Source organism: Panthera tigris, chromosome A2 (assembly GCF_018350195.1).
Source record: "Panthera tigris isolate Pti1 chromosome A2, P.tigris_Pti1_mat1.1, whole genome shotgun sequence".
In the NCBI taxonomy this organism is placed as follows: Eukaryota; Metazoa; Chordata; class Mammalia; order Carnivora; family Felidae; genus Panthera; species Panthera tigris.
Window position 1 is genome coordinate 46,379,441 of NC_056661.1, and position 25,718 is coordinate 46,405,158.

Consider the following 25,718-nt stretch of genomic DNA (forward strand, 5'->3'; position numbering starts at 1 on the left):
TGTTGTGGTTACAGAAATGCCAAAAAAACAAAACATAACCCTCTAAGAAAATATCGTCCACCAGCAGCTTTTACTCATGATGGAAGTTTTCCCCTGCCCAGGAAATAGTGGTGAAGAATAAGGGGTAGTAGACATAATCCCACCTATCAAGGCCTGAGCTTCCTTGGCACAAGGTCATCACTCTGCTCTACTAAGGGGATCACGAGTGGGTAGGAAATTGGCAGAAATGTGGAACATCGCACACCGGAGCCGCTGGACAGTGTGATCTGAGTTGATGTGGCTTCACAGGTTTGCAATATAAGATTCTGGAAGACTTGAGGTTAACCTATGGGCAAGGGCAAGTCTATTTTTGGGAAAGTTCACCAACATCCTGTTTTTCTAGACCTTTCTACACCTGAAGCTGTGTTCTCTAAATTTTCAGGTACTCTTGACTTTGAACATATTGAAGAGCAAGCAGAAGGCATCTTTGGAGGAAGGAAAGTATATTTTCAGTGTTCAGTTTTGTGGGTGGTTCTGGTTGGGAAGCTTCTTTCATATAGCTTTGAAAGGCTCTTTCCTTCATTCTTCTAGGAAATGCTTAGTCTTTGGGTTTAGGTTATTTTACGGCTATCTTTGTAACTTTTAGTGCTCAGGTCAGAATGATACTAGGCTCTGGGTGTGTGTGTGTGTGTGTGTGTGTGTGTGTGTGTGTGTGTGTGTGTTTCCTGCCTAGGATAGAAAGAATGTAAGTAGGTTTCCCCAAATACACATATGCTAGGATTTCTTTAATGGTGAAAAATAGGGTTGAAGGAAAAAAGGAGATTGAAAACAGAGTGAGGTTAACAAGATCATGTCCTTCTGCTGCTGATGGACCGACATTTTTATCCGTTGGCTCTTTAGAGCCCATGCAACAACAACAGCAACAAAAATATACCTGTCCCTAACATTGAATTAATGTATGATTTCCTTTTTTAAAAGAGTGGGTTACTCATTGTTGATTTAAAACATTATTAGGAGATCTAAATACCTATCAGATTTGAATAGCTGTAAGCTTATATAAATACCTTATGCACCTAGTTCTTTTAACATATACCCTTGATTCAGTTATCTATTGCTGTATAATAAACTACTCCAGCAATTTAATGGATTAAAAAAAATAAGCCTTTTATTGCTTCTCACAATTCAATGGCTTGACTGGAGCTAAGCTGGCTATTTCGTCTGCTGGTCACTGTTCAGTGTATTGTAAAACTGTGGTGGGCTGGTGACTGGGGCTAGTACATCCAAGGTGCTTTACTCACATTTCTGGCTCTCTAAGGCTGGGACATCTCTTTCTCCCTCCCTTCCTCTCTCTCTCCGCATGACCGTCTTAGGCTTCTTCACAGCGTGGTGACTGGTTCTAAGAGCAAAGTTCCCAACAGGATAGGCCAACAGTGTACAACACTAATTAAGCCTCTGCTTGTAGCATGTTGCTGATGTCCTATTGGTCAAAGCAAGTCACATGGCTGAGCCCACTGTCAATGTGGGAGGAGCCTACATAAGGGTCTATTTTGTTGGGGGCCACCATTGTTAACGTTCTACCCCAGCACTTAATGTAAAGCCTTTGAATTTTGAGTTAGTCATATTACTTACTGTGATGAAAGATCTTGTTTTTCAGAAACAGAGTGTGTTGAGTTCAGTATGATGACACTCCTTTGTGCTGTCTTGTATCTCACCTTTCCTGGTATTGACACAGCAGTGACACTGTCTTCACTTCTCTTTTGAAGGATGTAGCACAAATAGAGTATTTTCCTGGGAGATACTCTCTGCTTTTCCTGCTAGCCTGCACACATGAAGGTTCCTTAGATGGTGAACACAATATAGGCACTGATGTAATAATTGAGTGGCAGTGCTCAGTTCTGCAGTAGAATGCCATTTGATCCAGTACATGGTCATTAATTCTTTCTTTACGGAAATAACACGCAGTTATCACAGATACTGAGATAATCCCTGACAATTTGCTTATTAATCCCAGTTTGAAGAACACTCTTCAAAGTGCGGTCTTCAGACTGCTTGCTACCAGTTTGTGACATGGTAAGTCCAGATCATGGGAGTAATCATTTTGGGTACTTCTATGGCAGCTAGACCCTGCCACAGCCTCCAAGTGCCTGATCAGTGGGCCTGGTATAGACTAAGACATCAGTTAGCTGTAAAGTAAAAGTAAAAGAAGCTGGTGCTTTACCACAGGTGTTTTGGTAGGTGCTGAGTTACAGCCTCTTAAATAAAAAATATTCTCATTACAAGAAACACAACGGTGTGCCATTCTCAAACCATAGATGAGACCCTGCAGAAGAACACTCACAGAGTCGGAAATATGGATAAAAAGTCAATTCCTGTCACTGGGGGAAGGTAGGGACTTTGGCTTAGAATTTGACAGTTGTGACCTCCTCATAGTCTGCTCGCAGTCCAGTTGAAGTTAAAACAAGATTGTGTTATTACAGGAACTTACTAAAACTCAAGTCACCCAGGGTTGACCACGGGGTTAGAACTCTGGTTAACGTGTGTCTGGGTCCAAGTGCGTGAGAGAAGGGTGCTTGTGGCTCATCTGTCCTTTCCCCTTCTGTGCACTCCTGTAGTGAGGAGAACACACCACTGGACTTGGACGACCATGGTGGCAGAACCTTCCTCCGAGTCTTGCTGCATTTGACAATGCACGACTACCCACCCCTGGTGTCAGGGGCCCTGCAGCTCCTCTTTCGGCACTTCAGTCAGAGGCAGGAGGTCCTGCAGGCCTTCAAACAGGTAGTGTGTGTGTGTGTGTGTGGGGGGGGTATCGTCGTCGTCAGCTGCCCAAGAGGCCATGGTGACATGGGCATGTTGCATTTGCTCAGGTTCAGCTGCTTGTTACCAGCCAAGATGTGGACAACTACAAACAGATCAAACAAGACTTGGACCAGCTGAGATCCATCGTGGAAAAGTCGGAGCTTTGGGTGTACAAAGGGCAGGGCCCTGATGAGGCCATGGATGGTGTCTCTGGTGAAATCGAACATAAGAAAACAGAGGTGGGTGAGACCCAGGTCATGCTGCCGGAGGAGGTGGATAGTCTCCTCAAACAAGTGAATATCCTACTCTGGTTTCACATAAAAGTGTATATTATGGGATGAGCTTTATTCTCAAGAGACCTGCATGTTGAGTAGCCAAAGTAACAGCCATTCTCCTAGGCAATAAGCTGCAGGATGGAAGGGTAGCTACCTCGCCTGTGTAACTTTGGACCACAGGGAAAATACTTGGCTGTTGAGTGGATTAGCCCCATATTTCCCTTCCAGACCCACCCGGGGAAGAACCTGTTCTCAGTAGGCTGGTCCGCCATCCTCTCTCACATCAGGGAAATCCTGTCAGTCGCAAGGGGGATGAACACGTGACTCGGGCTTAAACCCACCGTGACTATAGGAAAGCTGCAAAAACTCCCATTGTTTCCTAAACTCCAATGACTGTATGAACACACATACCTTACAGTCCAGGGGCTGGACGAACCACACTTACGTTTGTTTTGGTCCCTAGGAGGGGAATAACAAGTCACAGAAGCATGAGAGCACCAGCAGCTACAATTACAGGGTGGTCAAAGAGGTGAGTGGTCCTAGTGCCCTTTTTCCTTGTGTATTAATTCTCTAAGGAAAGATAGTGAGAGTCGACTTGAAGATGCAAACACTTCATCTTTTTTCTTCATGTGAAGTTTAACAGGAAAGAAAAAGCTCTCAGAGGTTAAGTGCATTGATTTTAGGGTCATATCTGGGTTCGAATCATCCTCTGCTGCTTATTATTTGTGTGCCCTCAATTTTCTCACCTTTTAGAGGTGCAGCCAGCACCCGTGATTCTGAAAGTTTATAATTGACCAAAGGACTAATTTCATAGAATTGTCAAGCCTTTATATCAATGACTGGCACTTAGTGTCCACCAGTGAGGGCTCTAGTTCTTTAGATATCTTTGCATAGGGTGGTTCACAGTTGGAAGGTTGGGAGCTTTGTATGTTTTTTTTTTTTTAACCCCACAGTAAACTCTTCCCAAGTCCTTGGCAATGATATGAGTCTCACCATTTTAGGAGGTCAATCTTCCTTCCTTCCTTCCTTCCTTCCTTCCTTCCTTCCTTCCTTCCTTCCTTCCTTCCTCCTTTTCTCCCTTCATCCATCCTTCCTTCCTTCCTTCCTTCCTTCCTTCCTTCCTCCCTCCCTCCTTTTCTCCCTTCATCCCTTTTAAAGTTTCTTTATTTTTAGAGAGAGAAAGTGTGCACACATGCAAGCGGAAGGGGGCAGAGACAGAGGGAGAGAGAGAATCGCAAGTGGGCTCTGCACGGTCAGTGTGGAGCCTCATGCAGGGTTTGATCTCACAAACTGTAAGATCATGACCTGAGCCAAAGTCAAGATTTGGACACTTAACCAACTGACCCACCCAGGCACCCCTGGAGATCTTTCTGATACTATCCCACTTTTGGTTGAAGACATAACCTACTTCATACTCTGGAAGGGCCTGTTTTTAACCATGTGTAGATTCGGTTTGATGTGATTAAGGGATACTACATATGGGAGGAATCTCCTGTGTTTAATATGTCGTGATCACTTCTGCCTCCCTGCCCATGACCAGAGCTTACAGTTTTTTCTCAGTTATGCTTCCCAGTTTTCTGAAGTTGATTTCTTTCATTTTTTTTTTGAAATAATTTTTTCAGGCTTTATGGAGATAAAATTGACAAAAGAAACTGTCATCTTGCTGAAGTGTGACACGCAATAACTTGATAGACACTCTGTGAAGTGATGATCACAATCAGGTTACTTAACACGTCCATCACCTCACATGGCAAGCTCTTTGGAGGGTGGGTGGGAACAGTTCAGATTTACTGTCAGCCGATTTTATGCACACGGCACACCTTCGCTGACTGTTGGCCGCCGCGCTGTGCATTGGATCTCAGAACTGGGATGCTGATCGTGGGTACACACTTGGAGTCTCTCTTTCTGACAGATTCTGATTCGGCTCAGCAAACTCTGCGTGCAGGAGAGCGCCACCGTGAGGAAGAGCAAGAAGCAGCAGCAGCGCCTGCTCCGGAACATGGGCGCGCACGCAGTGGTGCTGGAGCTGCTGCAGATCCCCTACGAGAAGGTGAGTGAGTTCCCCTCTGGCGGCGGCAGCTGTTCCCAGGGCCGGGGCGGGTCCCCGCGTTTTCCGAAACCCTCCACGTTGGGATAGTGTTGGTGGCCACATGGAGCTGACGTGGCGATGGCGAACATAAGGCACTTGTAGGCAACTTGAGCTAAACAGACAGGGTGTCATGAAATACAGCCACCCGTAACCTGCCTCCAGAATCCGTGGCTTCTCCACTTGCTCCCACGCGGCACTGGATGCAAAGGTGGGATGGACGGACCTATATATGCACATGGGCATGTGCTGTGTCCTGGGTCATCTGCAAATGCCTTTTGGGCAACGTAAGCCCTGCAAGTGACTGGATGCATGTGGAGACATAGGGCCTGCCCACTTGTGAGGTCCTCAGTAGTGTGCTGATTTCTGGTTAAATTATTTGGATCTTTCAGGATACTTGGCTCCAAGTCCTCTTTTCTGTTGTTAGAAGTTACACTCTCTGTCCCATTTTTTCATGCCAGCATTTGTCATTGACCATGATAGGATTTAGGGAAGTAGGGTAACAGTGCTCTGTGCCATGCAGCCTGACAGGGCACTTTCAAAAGCCTCTATTCACTTCTAAAATCCAGCACAGTTATCATGTTGTTCCCACTTGAAAGATGAGGAGACCGAGGCTTGGGGAACTCGAGAGTCCCAGGGAATGGATTTAGTCTCTTGAGTTCACCAGTGACTTCCAGAGAGACTTGGTGGTGAAGAGTTGGCTAAAGAGGGCTCACTGCTAGTGCTTGGAGGGTGCCGGGCACTGCACTGAGTCATATTCATTCTCCAGTTCATTTCATCCTTAAGACAGCGCTTGAGATGGGTCGTACTATCAGTAGCCCCATTTTATTATTTTATGTTATTTTATGTTATTCCATGTTATTTTATGTTATTTAACAATTATTTACTTTTGAGATCGAGTGAGAGAGCACAAGCAAGGGAGAGGCAGAGAGAAAGGGAGACACAGAATCCAAAGTAGGCTCCAGGCTCTGGGCTTTCAGTACCGAGCCCAACGCGGGGCTCAAACCCACAAACCGTGAGATCATGAGCTGAGCTGAAGTCGTACGTTTAACTGACTGAGTCACCCAGGTGCCCTTACTATTAGTAGCCCCATTTTAGATAAGAAGACTGGCCAGAGGTTCAGTACCTTGCCTGTACGGCCCAGCAACACATGGCAGAGCCAGATCTGCTCACCCGTGAGGCCCAGGCCCTGCTTGCTGTACCTTATCTTCCACGTACCTCACTTGGGCCTGCTGCCCTATGCTCCAGGAATTTCTCTGCAAAGGCCGCTGCCACAATCATGGGGCCCATGTGATTCAGCCTGGTCAAGCCTTTCTGCGGCCACAGATAAAGTGTAAGCTTAATCCCTCTGATAGGTCAGGAACTTAACTGACTTGAATATAACTTCAATCTAAGTGTGCTTGTCATCCAAACTTGGCTGACATGTAACTAGAACCAGCAAGCTGAATAACCTTGCTACATATACAGAATGTGAGAAGGTAGTTTGCTGGCCGTATCTTTGCCTGACAATTTCACCAGTTTCCTTAAAGAAAGACAGCTCTTCATAGAGTAGTGTGAAAGTAACAGGTAACGCGATTCAGCTGGAATTGGGGTAGACCATTGTGTGTGTGTGTGTGTGTGTGAGACTGGTTTGATTTGGGATGGGTACGGATAGTCCATTGTGGGAGAACAGTGGAAGAATTCCTACCAGCAGATACTCTCTTGTTAGGTGGTATCTTTAGAGTTTACCTGTCTTGTAAAAATTTGTTTCACCTGATGAAGCCTTTGGTTTCAATGAACCCCCGAAGATACTCCTTTGAGCCGAAGAAGTGAAAGAGTGCAGAACTGTTGGAGATTACTGCTGACAACCAGCAGGGTCTCTCTGTCCCAAGGCCTCTGATTTCTTAGAGCTGGAGGATTTGCCACTTTCCCTGTTAGTAGGAGACAAATGTAATATCCAGTATGTTGTATGGGATTTGCTATTAATGTCCTTTTAAACTCTTCTGTTTTTGATTGTCAAGGCTGGTAGCTCAGATTCCTTCTGTCTGTTGTTCTGACAGATGCGTCCTTTCTTCCAGGGTTATTATCTAGACCAGGGTGGGCAACCTGCAGACCTGAACCAAATCCAGTCTGCCATCTGTTGTCATACAGCATAGTAGTTAAGAACGCATTCTTAAATCTTACATCTTTAGTAGTACCTGCCTAACATCCTTTCTTTTGCTTTTTGATCCACAAAGCCACAAAGTATCTGTCTGACCCTTGGTCTAGACCAGAACCAGTAGCTTACCTTTACTGAATAATTATTATCTAAGCCCTTGACTTGGATTTTCTCATTTAATCTTCACAGCAACTGTATGAAGTGTGCATTTTTCATATCTCCATTTTATAGATGAGGAGACAGAAGCCCTGAAGGGTTAAGTAACTTACCCAACGTCACACAGCTAGTGAGTGGTAGATCTGGGTAAGAGCTGAGCAGTCTGGTTTCAGGGTCTACGTTGCTAACTGCTGTGCAGTCTGGCATTTGAAATGAGGTGGTGTATGTGAGAAGACGTAGGGAGATTGTTGTGGGCTAAGTGAGTAGGAGGGACGATTCCATTTTTGGAATTCTTTCATTTTTACTATATTTAAACTTTTGCTTGTTTAGAATTGGGCAAAATGGTGATAGGTTTTATGCATTTGTCTTATCTTGGGGCATCTAACGCTCTCTAAAAATACTGAGTACAGTATATGCTTTTACTATAGGAAATGAGAATCGCATGATCAGCTGTTGAAATGCCTTGGGGCAGGTATTATCCCCATTTTGCAGATGGGAAAATTAACTCTTAGGTTAGATGCTAAGACAGAGATGACAAGGAAAGGATTGTGGCAGGTATATTTGCCCACATTTACAATCCAAAGAGAGTCCCCCTTTGTCACGTGATCCCTGCCAAAAATGAACGCATACATTTGTGAGGTGGATTAAAGAGAGTGAGCCCGAGACCTGGGCGGTGTGACCTCATCGCTAGCGATGCGGTCGGCCACGGCTCCGCTATCCTTCTGTTCTCAGAAGTGGGGTGTTCAGAAGTTTCAGGCATTGCTAGAAATGAAATCCCAGAGGCTTCCTCTCAGCTTCCACTCTGTATTGCATTTTTCCCGAATCAATTCTTTTTATATCTACCCAAGGCTAGTGGAAGAGAATATAGGAGAATTGAATAAGTTACTGGTGTCTTTTCACCGTCAGCGACGCGGCACCCCAGTGTCTTTACACAACAGTCTCTCGGCAAGCACCTTGGCTGGAACCCACTTAGCAGGTGGTGAGCGTATCATAGAACGTGATCTCTTGGCCTAGAGATAAGTGCTGTCTCCTCTGACCTTCTGTTGTCTACTGCATCGCCCGTTTTCAACTGATTTTTCATCTCCCTCCTTCCACACAGGCTGAAGATACCAAGATGCAGGAGATAATGAGGCTGGCTCATGAATTTCTGCAGAATTTCTGTGCTGGCAACCAGCAGAATCAAGCATTGCTACACAAACACATAAACCTGTTTCTCAACCCAGGGGTAAGACTTGAGGCCTATCTGGAAATCTGTGAGGGGAGGAGGGTGCGAAGCACTAAGGAACAACAGCTGGTTCTTTTGCTGTTGTGACCACGGGGACTTGTTACAAAGCAACATTCATTCCAAGGGGAACGTTGGGACCATCTCTCAGGAGAACATAAATATTCCCCTTATTTTGGGGGGAGAAAGGGGAAAGGAGGAGGAGGTGGTAGGACAGGGTAAGGTATATTTTTATTTTTTCTTAACGTTCTTCATTACATCAAATTTTAGTGCTGGTGAGTTGCTAATTCTCACTCACCAACCACATCCTCCTGAGGTCTTGCATAAAGTTTTCTGTGTACATAATACAATACATAATAATACGTTAGATACATATAAATACACAATATATTCATATAAAACATAATTGTTATATTTTAGTGTGTCAAATATGTTTTTGAAATACGTGGAGTGCATTTTTTTTAGAAATAAATGGTGCCATACTCTACTTGTAGCTTTTTTCTCTTTATACATTGTGGCTATCTTTGCAAGTCAGAGATAAATTTTTCTGATTTTTGATGAGAATTTTTGATGGCTATGTGGCATTCCATAGTATGTCTGTAACTTTTTAAAGCCCATTGGCATATTAATAGACATTTAGGCCAGCTCTAATTTTTGGCTTTGTGTAATTCTACAAAGGACCTCCTTGTAATACATGCACACTGACATATTTGTTAGTACTGCTGGAGCTTTGGAGGACAGGACTACTAGAATTGTGATGTTAGGAAGAGAAAAGACAAAAGATACAAAGCTGAAAGCCCCCTACTTCATACCAAACATAAAACTTATCCCTCAATAACTCGGGGTAAAAACCACAGAAAATAAGCCTTCTAGAAGAGAACATGAAAATATTTTGATGACCTTGTGGAAAGCAAAGTTTTTTTTTTTTAATTTAAGTTTTAAGTAATCTCTACACCTTACCTGGGGCTCGAACTCACAACCCTGAGATCGGTTCATACACTCCTTGAACTGAGCCAGCCAGATGCGCCCAGAGTTTTCTTACCCAGTATAAAAATAGAATTAATTATAACGGAAAACATAAAATAAAGACTTCCGTTCACCGGGTGAGCTCATTAAGATCATCCAGAGGCAAGCCAGAGAGTGGGGGAAGACGTTTGCTTTGCATATATGTTCAATTAAGAGCTCATGTCCAGAATTTATAATAAACTGAAGAAAAGTCAACAAGGAAAAAGGCAACCCATTTTTTAAATGGATAAAAAAAACTTTAAAATGAAATAATCTGTAGTAGAACATACCCAGGTGCCTGTCACTGGGACAAGGTGATCATCCGAGAAGTATAAATTAAGATAGGCAAAACAAAGTATGACTAAATTCAGAGACCAACAACACTGTAAATCAGCAAGGATATGGAAAAGCTGTGGTGTAGAATGGAAATTGTTAATATCTTTTGAAAGCTGTTGAGAAGTACTTTTTAAAAAAAATTTTTTTTTACTGTTCATTCACTTTTGAGAGACACCAAAGTGAGTGGGGGAGGGGCAGAGAGGGAGACACAGAATCCAAAGCAGGCTCTAGGCTCTGAGCTATCTGTCAGCAAAGAACCCGTTGTGGGGCTCAAACTCATTAACGGTGAGATCATGACCTGAGCCAAAGTCCGACACTTAACCAACTGAGCCATCCAGGTGCCCCTGTTGAGAAGTACTTTTAAAGCCAAACATTTATATTCTGCAACCCAGCAATTCCACTCTTGGATATAAAGCCAACAGAAAGGCACACACATTAAAATTTACCAGAAGACATGTTCGAGAATGCCCAGAGCAGCCCTATTGTGCGAAGAGTAGTGCCATTAAAACCTGCCGTTAAACTGGATACACCCCTAATGCCCATCAGCAATAGAAGAGATCAGCACACTGTGGTTGATTCATGTCATGGAATATACATAGCAGTATATTCTATGTACTGATACATGCAACAACATGTTGACAGCATTGCAAATGTACTATTAAACAAAAGAAAGCAGGCGGAAGACAGTACAGGAGGCTCAAAAACAGGCAAAACTAATCTGTGGTTGCAGAAATCAAAATAGGAGTTAAATTGGGTGGTAAGACATTTTGTTTCTTGATCTGGGTGCTGGGGTTCCCACCATAGTTCATTGAGGTGAATACTAGTTGTTTCCCTTTCTATATGTTTATTACACATGATTGAAAAGGTTTATGAAAAAAGAAGGCCGTACAGAAGTGAGAAGGGAGAGCCATCTCTTCAATGGTTTGAAGGCTTCTTTGTGTGTTTTGGTAGACTCTTTGTCACTTTGTTCTCTGATGTCCCTGTGCTCCTGCTCTGACTCTTCTGTCAGATCCTGGAGGCGGTAACCATGCAGCACATCTTCATGAACAACTTCCAGCTCTGCAGTGAGATCAATGAGAGGGTCGTCCAACACTTTGTTCACTGCATCGAGACTCACGGTCGGAACGTCCAGTACATCAAGTTCTTGCAGACGATTGTCAAGGCGGAAGGGAAATTCATTAAAAAGTGCCAAGACATGGTTATGGCTGAGGTAACAACTGCTTATTTCTATATCCCTGCCTTTGGTGTTCCATACAAATTTTTAAATTACTACTCTCTGTATGAACTAGCACCCTCTCCTGGACCCACATGAAGGGACAAAACATAATTGTGGTTTGTTTGTGTGAGAGAGTGTGTTTGTGAGCATAAATCAGAAACACACGTAGGCAAGAGTCTCATCAGGTTTTCCATAGTAGTGAATCTGTTTATTTTGAGGAGTTTGGGATCAGATTTTTTTGAGAGGGGGAAAATAAAACCAGGAGTAGCAAACCAAAAATACGATGAATAGAGATTAAATGTGGATAGAAACCAGTGAGCCAGAACAGCCTGTGTTCCTGTGAATAAGTTGTCTTTAATTATTCACTTCATTAGCTAGAAAAATTGTTACTTGATGATTCTTGAGAAGAAGCTAGACCGTGGGATTGGGACAAAGTCCTGCTTGGTTCTCTGTGGGAAGTCAATGCCCCATGAATGCTGTCTGACCAAAAAAGCCCTCTGCCACCACTTTCAGATACATTCCATTTCATCTTTTGCCTGTTTAAAAAAATGAAAACTTAAGTAAATCCACCTACCATTTGGATTTAAAATGTCATCTAATAAAGAACATACGATACCAGTGGAAGGTAGTGTTGCATAATTAAAAGAACTGACTTACCTAGGATATGAATGAAGGCTGTACTGCTTTACCGGCTTGTGACGTGTCAACTTCCCCAACCCTCAGCGTGCATTTTTGTGAAAGAAGGTGTAGCCGTATTCACCTGAGGAACTGATATGTGAACTCATTGAAATAATGATGACAAAAATAGCTAACATTTCTTGGAAGCCTGCCATACCCTAGTCAGGGCTCTAAGCAATTTACATATAATCATTTATTTAATCTGCATGACAACACCATGAGTTCATTATCTTCTTTGTTCTCAGTTTTACGGACAAATCTGAGGCACAATGAAGTTAGGTGATCCATGTGAAGTATTTATCACAATACTTGGCACTTACTTAGAGCCTATGAAGGTTAGATGTTATTGTGTAAATAATACTGACTATATTTATTTTGGCTTCTGTACCAGCCCTTTTTGGATCTTCTGTATTTCATGCAGTGCTGAAATTGATTTATTCTTAAGTAGATTTATGAGAAGCCACATTCAGTCCTGGGGGCAAGTTATAAGTAGGAAAGCCTTGATTTTTTGATGAGTGTTGAAAGTTAGGTGTATTTTTTTTTTTTAACGTTTATTTATTTTTGAGACAGAGAGAGACAGAGCATGAACAGGGGAGGGGCAGAGAGAGAGGGAGACACAGAATTGGAGCCAGGCTCCAGGCTCTGAGCCATCAGCCCAGAGCTGGACGCGGGGCTCATACTCACGGACCGTGAGATCGTGACCTGAGCCGAAGTCGGACGCTTAACCGACTGAGCCACCCAGGCGCCCCAAAAGTTAGGTGTATCTTAATGAGAACTGGATAATTTGTGAAGAGAGAAGGCACTGCATGAGAGAGTTGTAAGAGGGATACTGCTTTTCAGGCATAAAAAGATGGAAACATTTTTTGAAATGTTTATTTGGGGGTGGGTGGCAGAAGGGGAGAGAGAGAATCTGTACCATCAGCACAGAGCCTGACACTGGGATCGATGTCACAAACCAAGAGATCATGTCCTGAGCCAAAACTAAGAGTCAGGTGGACACTCAACCAACCGAGTCACCCAAGCGCCCCTGTAAATATTTTTAAGTAGAAAAATCATAGCCTAATTATTAGGTTTGGAATTAAAAGTGCAAGCTTACAGTCTGCATTTCCACTTGATACATGAATGTTGGTATGCAGACCTTGTCTTCCCCCAGTGGCTTTAGGACCACTGTCCTATACCTGTATCTGTCGATCGAAATGCTGCTGCTGAAGATTTTCTTGATCATTAATATAAATGAAGTTTAGACGAGTTTGGTAAAACAGGTGAGACTGGTTTTAGAAAGCAAATGCTGACAGAACATCTCTTTTTCCCTTTTCCCTCATTTTTTAAATGTCCCCACCTCTGCAAGCTCATACTATAAGCAAGCCCCATTCTTTCTGCAGCTGGTTAATTCGGGAGAGGATGTCCTCGTGTTCTACAATGACAGAGCCTCTTTCCAGACCCTAATCCAGATGATGAGGTCAGAGCGGGACCGGATGGATGAGAACAGCCCTCTCATGTACCACATCCACCTGGTTGAGCTCTTGGCCGTATGCACTGAGGGCAAGAACGTCTATACAGAGATAAAGTGCAACTCTCTGCTCCCACTGGATGACATTGTCCGTGTAGTGACCCATGAGGATTGCATCCCCGAGGTGAGCAAGCTCTTCTCATGTCTCTGCATGTGGCATGTGGACTTGCAGCCAGCTCCGATGCGGCCTCACAGTACGATAAAATCTGCAACTCATTTTGTAGTGAGGAAACAACATTTTCTCAAATGCCAGTTTAGTGTATGAAGAACATTGGGGGGATTTTAGTCCTTCTTGATGTCTCCTCGAGAAGAGTGGGAATCTGCTTCTGTGCTTCCGCTCTTGAAAACTAATCATTCAGCCTGTTGAGTGAAGAGTATTTGCTTGGAATGAATGTCTGAAAAATGAGATGGAGTGGTTTGAGATATGGTTCGTGTGCACGTAAGACCTATTCTGCAAGTAGATTCTTTAATGAAAATGTGTATTGCAAAAATGAATGAATGACAATTTTAAAACATTTAGAAACTACAGGTAACCAATAGGAAAATTAAAATAATCTATAATTCTACCACCCATAATAAATACCTGTTAAAAATAAATAAATAAATAAATACATACATACATACATACATACCTGTTAGGTTTTGGAAGTGATTCCTTTCAAGTTTTCTGTTTCGTTGTTGATAAGTGTTGGCTAGTAACAATAATGACAGCAAAAACAGTGAATCATACAGTTTATATTTTGCCTTTGTATGTTTAAAATACATGCTATTAATTTATATCTTAAACTAAATACACATATATTTATAGCAGATACAGTGTGTATTTTGTCTTTGTTTAAAATATATGCTGGTAACTTAATCTTAAACTGAATATACTTTTATTTATAGTATATGTAGTATATATCAAATAGATGTTTTTAGATGAATTTTTGAAAAGTTAATACATTATGAAAAGTTCGAATAGCAGAGACTATAAAGGAGTAAACTATGGCATATCTCCTAATCTGTCCCTTCCCACCCCAGAGAAAATTATTATGGTCTTGTACATCCTTCTAGAGTTCTGTATATGAACAAATGTAAATAAATATTCTTCATTCCCTCCCCCGTTTTTTTTCCTAACCACAAAAGATGACATTCTGTATACACTGTTGTTCTTTTTCATATCTGTCCATAAAGAGATTCCACATTCTTTTTTTTTTTACAGTTACATAAAAATTTTATCATATGGATGTACTATAATTGCCTTGCATGTCTGTTTAACCGGCTTATGCTAATAAAATGAGATAATTAATAACTGATGACTATAATAAAGGAGAAAAAAAACAAGATCACATTTTTCTCACAGCCTTGTCCACACAGCATTTTATCAGACTTTTGGACTTATTTATTTGACAGATGGAAATGGTGTTTTGATACAGTTTTAATTTGCATTTCTCTTTTTCTATTTATACGGAATTGGTTTTTCAGAAACATCTATTTCTGTCTTCAGGTTAAAATTGCCTACATTAACTTCCTTAATCATTGCTACGTGGATACTGAGGTGGAAATGAAGGAGATTTATACCAGCAATCACATGTGGAAGTTGTTTGAGAATTTCCTTGTAGACATCTGCAGGGTAAGGCTTTCTGGAACTGAGGGGCAGAGCGGAAATGTTTGTGTATGTGCGTGTGTCTGGACATCCTTATGCAGGCATGAGGAAAATATTCACGTCATTTCAGCTTGCTCATGTGACACGGGGAGGCAGATATGGCTCTACACTCGCACACGCCTCATTTCTTTATGCCTTTTACCTCTTGCTGAGAATAGATTTTATTCATCACATGTCAGAAAGGTGGGTTATTGCTTTTCATTTCATCCTTTATGGACTGATTTGTGAATAATAATCTGAGACATACTAAAATCACATTTGAAAGTTTTCTTTTCCTTGACGATATCTCTCCTTAAAGGACACCTTCCTGAGCTTGAGCATTTATCTCCTTCAGTCTGGTGTCAAGGATTCTGCAAAGCACTTCCCTTTGGATCTGCTTTTCTGACCTAGCAGTTGGATGGGCTTCATATTCTGGATTTGGTTTTGCTCTGAGCTTAATACTGTTTCTAAAGCTGCAAGACCACTGCCTAACAAGGCACACCATGGATTCACGATGAGTTTTGTGGTGGTGGGTTTGGGGGATAGGGGATGGTAACCAAGTTCTTGAAAGAATGATTATAAGATGAATTTCGGAATCTTCATGTTAATAAGAAAGGTGCTTTGGAGAGTCTTACACTGTGATACTTCCTGCTTGATGGTACAAATTACAGTGTAAAACACCCTGCAAGAACTTGTTTTCTTTCTAATCAAGGTCTGTGTTTAATAATACTCACATGTTGGTATCACAGACAAATGTATACATATCTATTTTTTTTAATCTCAAATTCCTCCTAGTCTTTTAATCCCATAAATCTGGTTTTGGAGATTGGAATGGAAGGCCTGCTCTGTTTTTTGTGGGTTTTTTTTGTTTGTTTGTTTTTTAATCAGGGCTGAACAAAGTTTTCTGTAAAGGACCAGATATTAATATGTTCAGGTTTGTGGTCCATCTGGTCTCTGACACAACTACTCAAGTCTGCCCTGGTAGTTTGAAAACAGCCATGACAATAGGTAAATAGGTGGGCATGGCTGTGTTCGAATAAAACTTTATTTATAAAAGCAGCCACCAGCACGTAACTGTGCTGACCTCTACATTACATTATTCAGAAATGTAAAATCAGTTACTAATTTCATTCTCTGAATGTGTCAAAACTGCTCAGTATTAAGCTGACAATATGGCAATTAGTTAATAAAACATGATTTTTTTTGCCCTTCATAAATTTTTATTGTAAGCAACATTACATCTGAAATTACAGCACTAATGAATTTGGTAATAAAACTTGATTTTTAAAAGTGTATTTTCTATATCTTTTCCTCTAAATGCCTAATCTTATTTTAAATAGCAAAATTAAGTATAATGCCAGTAAAACCTGAAGTCTCTCACCTCAAGACCTATGGAATCAATGATTTTGACTCAAACTCCACTATTTTCAGCAGTACTGCATATCAGTAACTTTTTTTTAATTGAAGTATAGTTGACACACAATGTTATATTAGCTTTACTGTACATCGTAGCAATTTGACAACTTTATATGTTATGCTACGGTAGCGTTTTTATTGAATAGAAGAGTGTTGTAGCATTGGAGAATATTACACACAGTGGACCTGATATATTTGATTCTCTTGATCATATATGTTAGGAAACATAGCGTAGAACAGATGAATGGCTTAACAAGGAGCACAGTTCACTTTTAGGGGAAAATACAGACAACTGTAGTTACTATGCCTCTTGTTGCCTTTTAAGGTGTTAGATTTGCCACACATGGCTAGGAATTTGGAAGCAATAGCCCTGTAGGTCCCATACCGACTTAAAAAAATTTTTTTTTAATGTTTATTTTTTTGAGAGAGCGTGAGTGGGGGAGGGGAAGAGAGAGAGGGAGACACAGAATCTGAAGCAGGCTCCAAGCTCTGAGCTTTCAGCACAGAGCTGACAAGGGATTCAAACCCACAAACCATGAGACCATGCATGACCTAAGCTGAAGTCAACTGCTTAACTGACTGAGCCAGTCACGCACCCTGGTCCCTTATCAATTTTGTTTTATGAGTCTATACTGGGATACACAAGTTGATTAGTTTCTCTGGCTGCATGATTTATTGGTGTTATTTCAAGCCTTTATTTTCGTTTGTTGGATTAGCAGGAGTGGTTACAGATTTCTTAATTCTACAGCTGATCTACAGGTTTGGTGTGATGTCTAAAGCATCCACTTGCCTTGCAGGCCTGTAACAACACAAGTGACAGGAAGCATGCAGACTCAATTTTGGAAAAGTACGTTACTGAAATCGTCATGAGTATCGTTACTACCTTCTTCAGTTCTCCCTTCTCAGACCAGAGTACTACCCTGCAGGTAAGAAACACAAGCGGTGCAGGGCTTTCCCGACAGAGCTTCAGCAATTGCTGTTGGTGCTGATATGGCAGTGAGCAGCTGTACACGAGCCTTCATGGATACAAGATCCTTTGCTTTCTCAGGATACCCTTGGATAAATAAGCACCTGAGGATGTTTTTCTTCACCAGATGGTTCTATTGATTGTTGGTCTTTTTTCCTTACAATGCCTGTTCTTCCCCCCTTCAATCTTGTTGATTCCTCCCTTCCAATTTTAGGAGAAGCAGCTTTCAAATAGGTGCTAGCATGTTATTAAGGCTTTTTAAAAACATGTTTGGAAACCTCCATTTTAACTCCTGAAGTGTGTGCCTTAAGCTCATCCCAAGTGCTGCATGGCAAGAGTGAGAAGTCTTTAAGCCATGGCAGCAGGGCTGGTGTATTGTACAGCAACATGGGCATGTGAACTCCTTTGTGCACAGTGCTCCTGGGGTGTGCAGTGCAGCAGCCCTGTGTGCTGGTTCTCACTGTACAGTTTCAAAGTTTTGAATCCATGGATCTGAAAGAGAATTTCATTCTTCGACTTGGAAAAATCACTCCTCTTTTTATAACTTAGGTCTGGGTCAACTGCTGTGGGAGTCTTACAGCAGGTGCGTTGGTACAGCCTACAAGATGAAAGTTGGCCTTGGTCTCCAGTGATCAGAAGAGAAATAGTAACCATCCTTGTCATAGAAAGAGGTAGAGGCTGTCCTGGGGTTGATGGATGGCCCAGAGTTACTGGATTATAGACAGATAATCCTAATGTAGGTAAATTCTCCAAGGGAAAGGTGATTCATGGTAGTATCATACTCATTAGTATATTTATCACATCCTGCTCTATTTCATTAACATGCAGAGAGTTCATATAAGCTCAGTATAGTCTATGAGGTAGATGATATTGCCATCTTTGTAGCTCCATAAACTGAGGCTCAGAAAGTTTAATTACCATGCTGAGTCATGGTCACAGCCATTAAGTGGCATAACCATGATTTCAACCTACTTTTCTCTGATTCTGAAACTTGTGGAGTTTTTAGTGAGTTACATTTGCTGGGAACTATTGGTAACCTTCTGTTTGGTTAGAAATAACTATAAAAGCTAGCAGTTAAGCTAAAGTATTGCAAAGTTTGAATGCTATCTTTCAAATGTCTGTATATATTCTTAAGTAATTGGGGAGCAGAAACTGGTTGGATCCCAAGCGCATGAGTTACCAGAGGCCAGAATGTGTTCTTTACCAAGTGCTATTATGCTGAGAGCCAGCCAGGAAAGCTGCCATGGTTGCTAAGATTGGACTTGCTGCTTTTGCAGTTTAAAGTGACAATCCTTACAGCAATGCCCATTCTCCTATGGATCATGAAATAGTATTGCAAAACCAAAATGTCAAAGTAAGTCAATCAAATTAATTAGAAAACTATTAAACAGGAATATGAGTTTTGGTTTCCCATTTTGGTCACTCCTCTCTCTTCTTATTGCCTTACTCTGAAACCAATTTTTGGACCACCTAATAAGCCAGAATGGTCAGAGACATGAATCTTCAGTATAAATGTTGTAAGTCCCAGCAAGACTCAGGTTGTCCATATATACTTAGAATACAAAATCCAAAGTGGATTTTAGTTTTTGTTTTTTTTTTTTGTTTTGTTTTGTTTTTATGGCTTTCTAGAGCATGTATTTTCCAAGGAATACTATTTTTGGAGTTCTCATGGCCTATCTTGTTTTGTTTATATGCTGAACAGTATATGCGTCATTTCCCAGCTAGATTTTTACCTCCTTCCTGGCTGCCTTCCTTGTTTGTTTAGTTTTTTCCTTCTTTTCTTTCAACCCAAGCATATGAGGAAGGAAAATGGTGAGCTTGGGTTTGGCCGTGTCACATTTATTTTATTATTTATTTACTTATTGCCAGTGGAATGTCCAGGAGGCAGCTGGGACTATGGGATCTAGGGAGGAAGGATAGAATTTTGGAGGCTTCAGAGCAGGATAAAGCTGGTTTCAAATTCACACTCTTTGCCTTATCAGCTCTGTGAACTTGGCTTGGTCACAGAACCTCTTTTCTTATATTTGTAACAGGGCTGTAATGTCAATCCTGTAGGCTATCGTGAGCAAGAGAGAAAATATTTGTGAAACATCTAGCATAATGCCTGGCACAGAGTAGCTGCTTAGTAAATATGATCCTATACTTTCTCTGCTACACCATAAGCTACAGTAAGAAGGACATAGCTATGCCTTATGTGCATAGTTACTTCTGATACTGCTCTGTCCCTTGTAGCTTTTTGTGCTTGGGACCTGGTAGGTGCTGATTCACTGAGTAAGTAAATGAGTCCATGAGACTCAGGAGAGTGGAGTAGTAGAATCCGGATATAAACAGTTGGTAGTTGAAGTCATGGCCAGGAAAATGAAGCATTTTACTAGAACAGACTGGTCAGAGCACGAGTAATTAAAGATAGCATCTAAAAGAGGCCAGAGGAAGGTCTTCACTTGATCACGCAGGCAGCGTGGGATTCAGGAACAAGCAGGGCTTCAGGATAAGAGAAGGGAGGATTTTACGAAGAGGGTGATGGGCAGCCGTGTTTTTTAGTCTGAGAGTTTGAGTGACTTGATGGCACCAGATTGCCCATTGGAGTGGGTCATTAGAAAGCAGCTACACTGGCTAACGTATTCCTCTTTTGTTTATCCAGAGGTGAGACAGGAACAGAGCAAATACCCAATAAATACTGATTAAATTGAATTGAGTCAAAGGATACTTCTTTCTTTGAGTTTGGGTGTTGGGTTCCCATCCCAACTCTAACACATATTCCCAGTGGGGTGGGTGATAATACCACTGCTTACTTCCTATGGTCATATGGTAAGGGTTCCATGAGATATGTAGAAAGCACTCAGCACTTGGCGTGTGGGAAGTGTTCTCCATAAATGGCTTCTCTCATTGGGAACGTTGTGCTCAGGAGCTAAATATCAGGGTTTTGCAGCCAATTTCTCAGGCTCTTTATGATCTTGTCCTCTCTTAGTAATGCAGTTTACTGTCCAGGGTAGCTGGGAGGTGTAGAACAGAAAGTACTTCCTGAAGAAAGCAATAAGATTCTGCTTTGCAGGTGAACTTCGTGGAAAGAGCACAAATTGTCAGCATCAGAGAGCCCTGAGGTTGACTGACTGCTCTGGCACCACTTGTTAGTTCTTTTGGGTACTTTCTTTTAACTTTTATGGGCCTCCATTTCTTATTTGTGGCATTAAGGCAGTTCATGTGCTATAGGATTGTTAGTTGAGGCCCCCAATGAGCTTTCACCTGATATGTGACACTTAATAAGTATAAGTTATCCAAACATTGTTCATAGAAGAGGTTCTGAAATCTTATTAACCTGTTGTGTTGTCATGTAATAGACTTGATTTTCTCCTTAGCACCATGTTTGGTTTTTTTTCCTTCCATCTCAGAAACTTCTCTACAGTGTTTCACTACTTTTTTTCTTTGCTATATTAGCTCCTGCTGTTTTTTGGAGGGGCTGTGCAACTCCTCTTCCTACAAACTAAAGTCCAAAGCTACCTGGATCCAGGTAGCTATGGATAGAGACCAAAATTATAACTTTGAAATGCATTCAGAAATCACCATCAAACTGATAAAGTAAATGTTTGAGTTCTTTTATTTTAAAAAGAGCAAAATTTATGCTGTCATAGAATAAATCCTATCATGTAGTTAACTTCCCAGGACTCATCTCTAGTAAATGAATATTTATAAAGTATAATATCAGAATTCTACTCTGTTTATATCATGGAAGACAGTGCTAGAAATAAGTATGCATTCTTGGTGAGATTCACTTAATAGTTTGTTTTTGCTAATCAAAAACAGAGGTTCTACATATAGTATACAATGTCTGGAAAGACCTTTGGGTTATTCTGCCTCAATCCACTCATTTTATGTATTGGATGAAGTTAAAGCTCAGATGTAAGCTCATTTGCCTCAAGTCAAATAGCCAGTTGGTAACTGGACAGGAATACAAGTTTTCAGACATTGATTCCACTGTTGATTCTTATGGTCAGACTTGAATGGTGTCAAGTTTGTACGTGGTCTTAAAATGCTTCAGATTTTTTTCCTCCTTTGACGAGGCACCTGCTGGAATCCTGCTCATAACTAGTCACGCCTTCCCACTCTTGCAAAGGGTCCGTTACCATTAATTCACAGTTCATTACAATGTCTGTTTCTGATCTGTGTGTCAGTGATCTACAGAAAAGTCATATTGCCTGTCTCTTGGCCTCTCTTCCTTGCAGACTCGCCAGCCTGTCTTTGTGCAACTGCTACAAGGTGTGTTCAGGGTTTACCACTGCAACTGGTTAATGCCGAGCCAAAAAGCCTCTGTGGAGAGCTGTATTCGGGTGCTCTCTGATGTAGGTAAGCTATCAGTGCAGTTGGGAGTAACATGATGACAATGAATTACCTCACAGCAGTAAAGGCCACTTAGTTTTATTGAGCACTTGTTATAGCTCTTCTGGAGTTGCACACACAGGAAGTTGGCAGAGGTAGAATAGGAATGGAGGTCTTCTTGATAGCTAACCCTTGCCTTCTTTCATCTACCAAGCTGGCATCTCCCAAAGCGAAGAGCCAGTAAGTCCCAAAGAGCGAGAGGCTTTGAAAAATACAGGTGCATGGTTAAATGTTAGGCATCTCTTGGCAGGTCCCAGTGCACACACATTTACTCAAGGCCCTGGGAAGTCTCTCTCAAGAAACTAATTTGTTTACTCCAGTAAGTGTATTCAACCACATGGGAACTTTTTTTCTTGCTAAGTGCACATCCAATCCCAGGGGGACACCCTTTCTCAGAAAAGGTACACTGCTCCCTATTGCCTATCAATTGTCACCTCTCTGGTAGCTCTGAAAATGACTGCTCCCTTCACCCTGACTTTATCAGACTCTGTTACTCAGCCCTACTCCCCTTCATAAATGGGAAGCAAGGGGCTCTCTTCCTGCATAAATTTAAGAAAAGGTATCTCTTTACATTCCTGCAGACAGGCAGCACAGAGGCAAGTCGGGTTCTTGGATTATCAAGTAGCTGTCCACCAAACATAAATTGTGTTGATTAGGGTTTCTTGCCTGATTTCAGTCATCCCATCCTGATTTCCGTGATTCTCATATGGTAGGTAATGGTGTCTTTTTACTGTTTATGCGGTACTATCTCACAATAAGAGATGAAGCTTTTGAAAGAGTGTACATTATAGGTTCATGATGTGATATCTTAGATCCAGGGCTCTGAGACTGTATCCCCAAAACCCTGTTCTCTACCCACATAGGATTGTGCATCATGAAGCTCTTTGTTGAAATTTGGGCAGGTTGCTGAGTTGGCTAGCTCAGCACTCATTAGGGAGATGAAATGCTTCAATAGTCTTGGCAGTGATGTGAAAAGACAAAGGGAGTTGATGTCTGCAAAATGGCAGGGCATGAAAGCAGCACAGCACACTCAGCCCAGGAACTCAGACTTCTGTCCCTTGCGGAATACCTTCTCCTGACTGAAATCACACCCAAAATTCACTGTTTTCATTGTTCATCTTCTAAAGGGGTATCTAAGGCACATAGTTTCTAGCTGAGTGTATGCTGTGCATCCTGCTTTTTGATATTAGTCATATTCCCCCCCATATTTCTTGCTGTATTAAACTGTTCGAAATTTGTTAATTGGCCGATGTTTTCTTGCCCCACATTGTGTTTTGTTTTCTTTTGTTTTTACTGGGACTTAAACCTTTGCTTCTCAGATTTCTTCTTCCAGGGTGCTGGAGTTGTTTTTAGAATTAGATGTAGGTAATATAACACCTTCTTTGCTTCTGGTCTTATGAAGCATTGAAGACATGAAATAGTTGTCTTGTTTTTTGGAGGTTGTTGGATTTTCCATATTGAAAAAAAGGATTGTTAGTTATGTTCCTTTTTAAAAAGTTTAAAGTTTTTATTTTGGAATAATTTTAGATTTATAGGAAGTTGCCAAGATAACACACACAGTTCCCCATGTACCTCTCACCCAGTTTCCCCCACTGTCAACATCTTACATCACCTGGGTATATTTGTCCAAACTATGAAACTGATGTTGGCCCATAGCTATGAACTACACTCCAGATTTGGTACCACTTTTTCCATTAATGTCCTTTATCTGTTCCAGGTTTCAATCTAGGCTACCATGTTGCATTTAGTTGTGATGCCTCCCCAGTCCCTTCTGGTCTGCGACAGTTTCTCAGACTTTCCTTGTTTTTTTTAACGACATTAATAATCTTGAAGAGTGCTGGTCAGGTGTTCTGTAGAATATCCCCCCTTGTGGACTTGACTGTCATCTGTCTCATGATTAGACTGGAGGTTTTTTTAAGAGGAAAAGAGAACAGCCTAAATAGAAAGGATAGCTTATGTTATTATAAATGTTATCTTTTGTTTTATGTTTGGCTTAAATTGGCATTTTGTAGATTGTTGTATAGAACACGACTGAGAGAGAATTTTTGGAAAAATAGTTTCTTGGAAAAATGAATTCCCTGTTGTGATAATTCTTAAAATATGTGAACAACATGAGAGACCTTAAGATGCCATTCATTGAGGAAACCCATTGAGGTCTAACTTTGACCTGCCTGCCTAAACTTTGACCTAAAACATTTCAACATACTTCAGAGCTACTGCCCCCCCCCCCCGAATTCATATTGAGAAGCCCTGACCTAACAATGTCAAAGTTCATTTGAGTTCCTCAGTGTTGCAAGCATGCAAGTGACCTATTACAGGCATGGATGAATCTGCCTAAGAGTTGATGGGGGGAGTTAAGTCTGTCTTTAAGGCGTCTCCCATGCAAGTTGGAGGCTCATGAGTCCTGTTTCTTCTGTGTAGCCAAGAGCCGGGCCATCGCTATTCCTGTGGACCTGGACAGCCAAGTCAACAACCTCTTTCTGAAGTCTCACAACATTGTGCAGAAAACTGCCATGAACTGGCGACTGACCGCCCGCAATGCGGCTCGCAGAGACTCTGTTCTGGCGGCTTCCAGAGACTACCGGAATATCATTGAGAGATTGCAGGTAATGTCAGGCCCAGAGAGGAGTGAACCTGAACCTGGCCTGAGGTGGTTCCCCCAAAGCAGCGCTTCCATGAGCCAGCGAAAATCCAAAACGGGCCAGAAAGAGATGTCAGCATGTGAATGGCTAGTCAAGCACAGTAATGTGTGTAGGACCAAGAATGCAAAGCTGCTTGGGAAGAGAAAGTCTTCTGGCAAAGTCATGGTCTTTAAAGGTTTTCGACAGATTTCTTTCTTTGCCTTTTTTTTTTTTTTTTTTTTTTTTTTTAAGTTTATTTGAGAGAACACAAGTGGGATAGGGGCAGAGACAGAGGAGAGAAAGAATCCCAAGCAGGCTCTGCACTGTTAGCACAGAGCCTGATGTGGGTTTGAACCCACGGAACCAAGAGATCATGACCTGACCTGAATCCAAGAGTCAGACGCTTAACCAACTGAGCCACCCAGGTGGCCCTGTATTGACAGATTTCTTCATGAAGAATGGGGACTGCTCTTTTTAGGAAGGAATAATTAAGTATTACAAAAGGATGCTTAGAATAAGGGCATAAGTGCTCCATTTTTTTTTTTTTTTTTAATCACTCTTGGATATTTAGCCTCTGGAATCAGCAGGTAAACAAGTATTATAATGTCCAAGAGAAGAGTTTTCTCTCAGAATGAGTCAAAAGAAGATAAAACCATTACTAAATTGTATCTGTATTTTACTTCTTTCTTGCACGTATGAAGAGATCTATCCGTTTGTTAAGTGGAGAGTAGTGAATATTTGGTGCATGTGAAACACTTAAACTTCCATCATAACATTAACATCTTTACTCAAGTGATTCTCTCACAGGTAGTGCATGGGCTATAGTTGGAGAGTCTCAGCCATTTCAAATGAGCCTGCTGGAATGGTTAAAAGCATGAACTCAGGCCAGTGCCTCGGGTCAAATCCTGACTCAACTGCTTATAAATAGTGTATCTTTGGGAAGGTTACCTCATTTCTCTATGCCTCAGTTTCCTCATTTGTAAAATAGCATAATAATAACACCTACCTCAGGGTTAATGTGAGGATCGCGAGCATTGATTACATGTTCCGGTTATCTGTGCCTGCCTAATGAATAACACCAATTTTTTCATTCTCTTAGTCTGTTTAGAGGTTGACTGGGCTCAATAAGTTGTCTGTTGCTCAGGGTTTTGAATGCAGTAATGGTCAGATGGCAGCTGTGGTTGGACTCATCTTGAACTCTTGCACATGTTTGGCAGTAGATGTTGGGACCCCAGCTGGAGTTGTCAACTGAAATACCCACCTGTAGTCTCCCCATGTGGTCTGACCTTTCTCACAACATGGCGGCTGGATTCC

At 41.6% G+C, this 25,718-nt stretch overlaps 1 protein-coding gene across 2 annotated transcripts in view; it reads left to right on the plus strand.

The window, feature by feature from the left end:
* ITPR1 (inositol 1,4,5-trisphosphate receptor type 1) overlaps nt 1-25,718 on the plus strand; it is a 326,172-nt gene that overhangs the window by 170,820 nt on the left and 129,634 nt on the right. For both annotated transcript variants that reach the window (XM_007076615.3, XM_015535056.2), the window contains 12 exons: nt 422-476; nt 2,592-2,757; nt 2,847-3,017; nt 3,517-3,582; nt 4,966-5,103; nt 8,532-8,657; nt 11,005-11,205; nt 13,272-13,523; nt 14,889-15,014; nt 17,240-17,368; nt 21,630-21,750; nt 24,205-24,389. In XM_007076615.3, the coding sequence (XP_007076677.1) occupies nt 422-476; nt 2,592-2,757; nt 2,847-3,017; nt 3,517-3,582; nt 4,966-5,103; nt 8,532-8,657; nt 11,005-11,205; nt 13,272-13,523; nt 14,889-15,014; nt 17,240-17,368; nt 21,630-21,750; nt 24,205-24,389 (1,736 nt within the window). The remainder of the gene's footprint in view (nt 1-421; nt 477-2,591; nt 2,758-2,846; nt 3,018-3,516; nt 3,583-4,965; nt 5,104-8,531; nt 8,658-11,004; nt 11,206-13,271; nt 13,524-14,888; nt 15,015-17,239; nt 17,369-21,629; nt 21,751-24,204; nt 24,390-25,718) is intronic.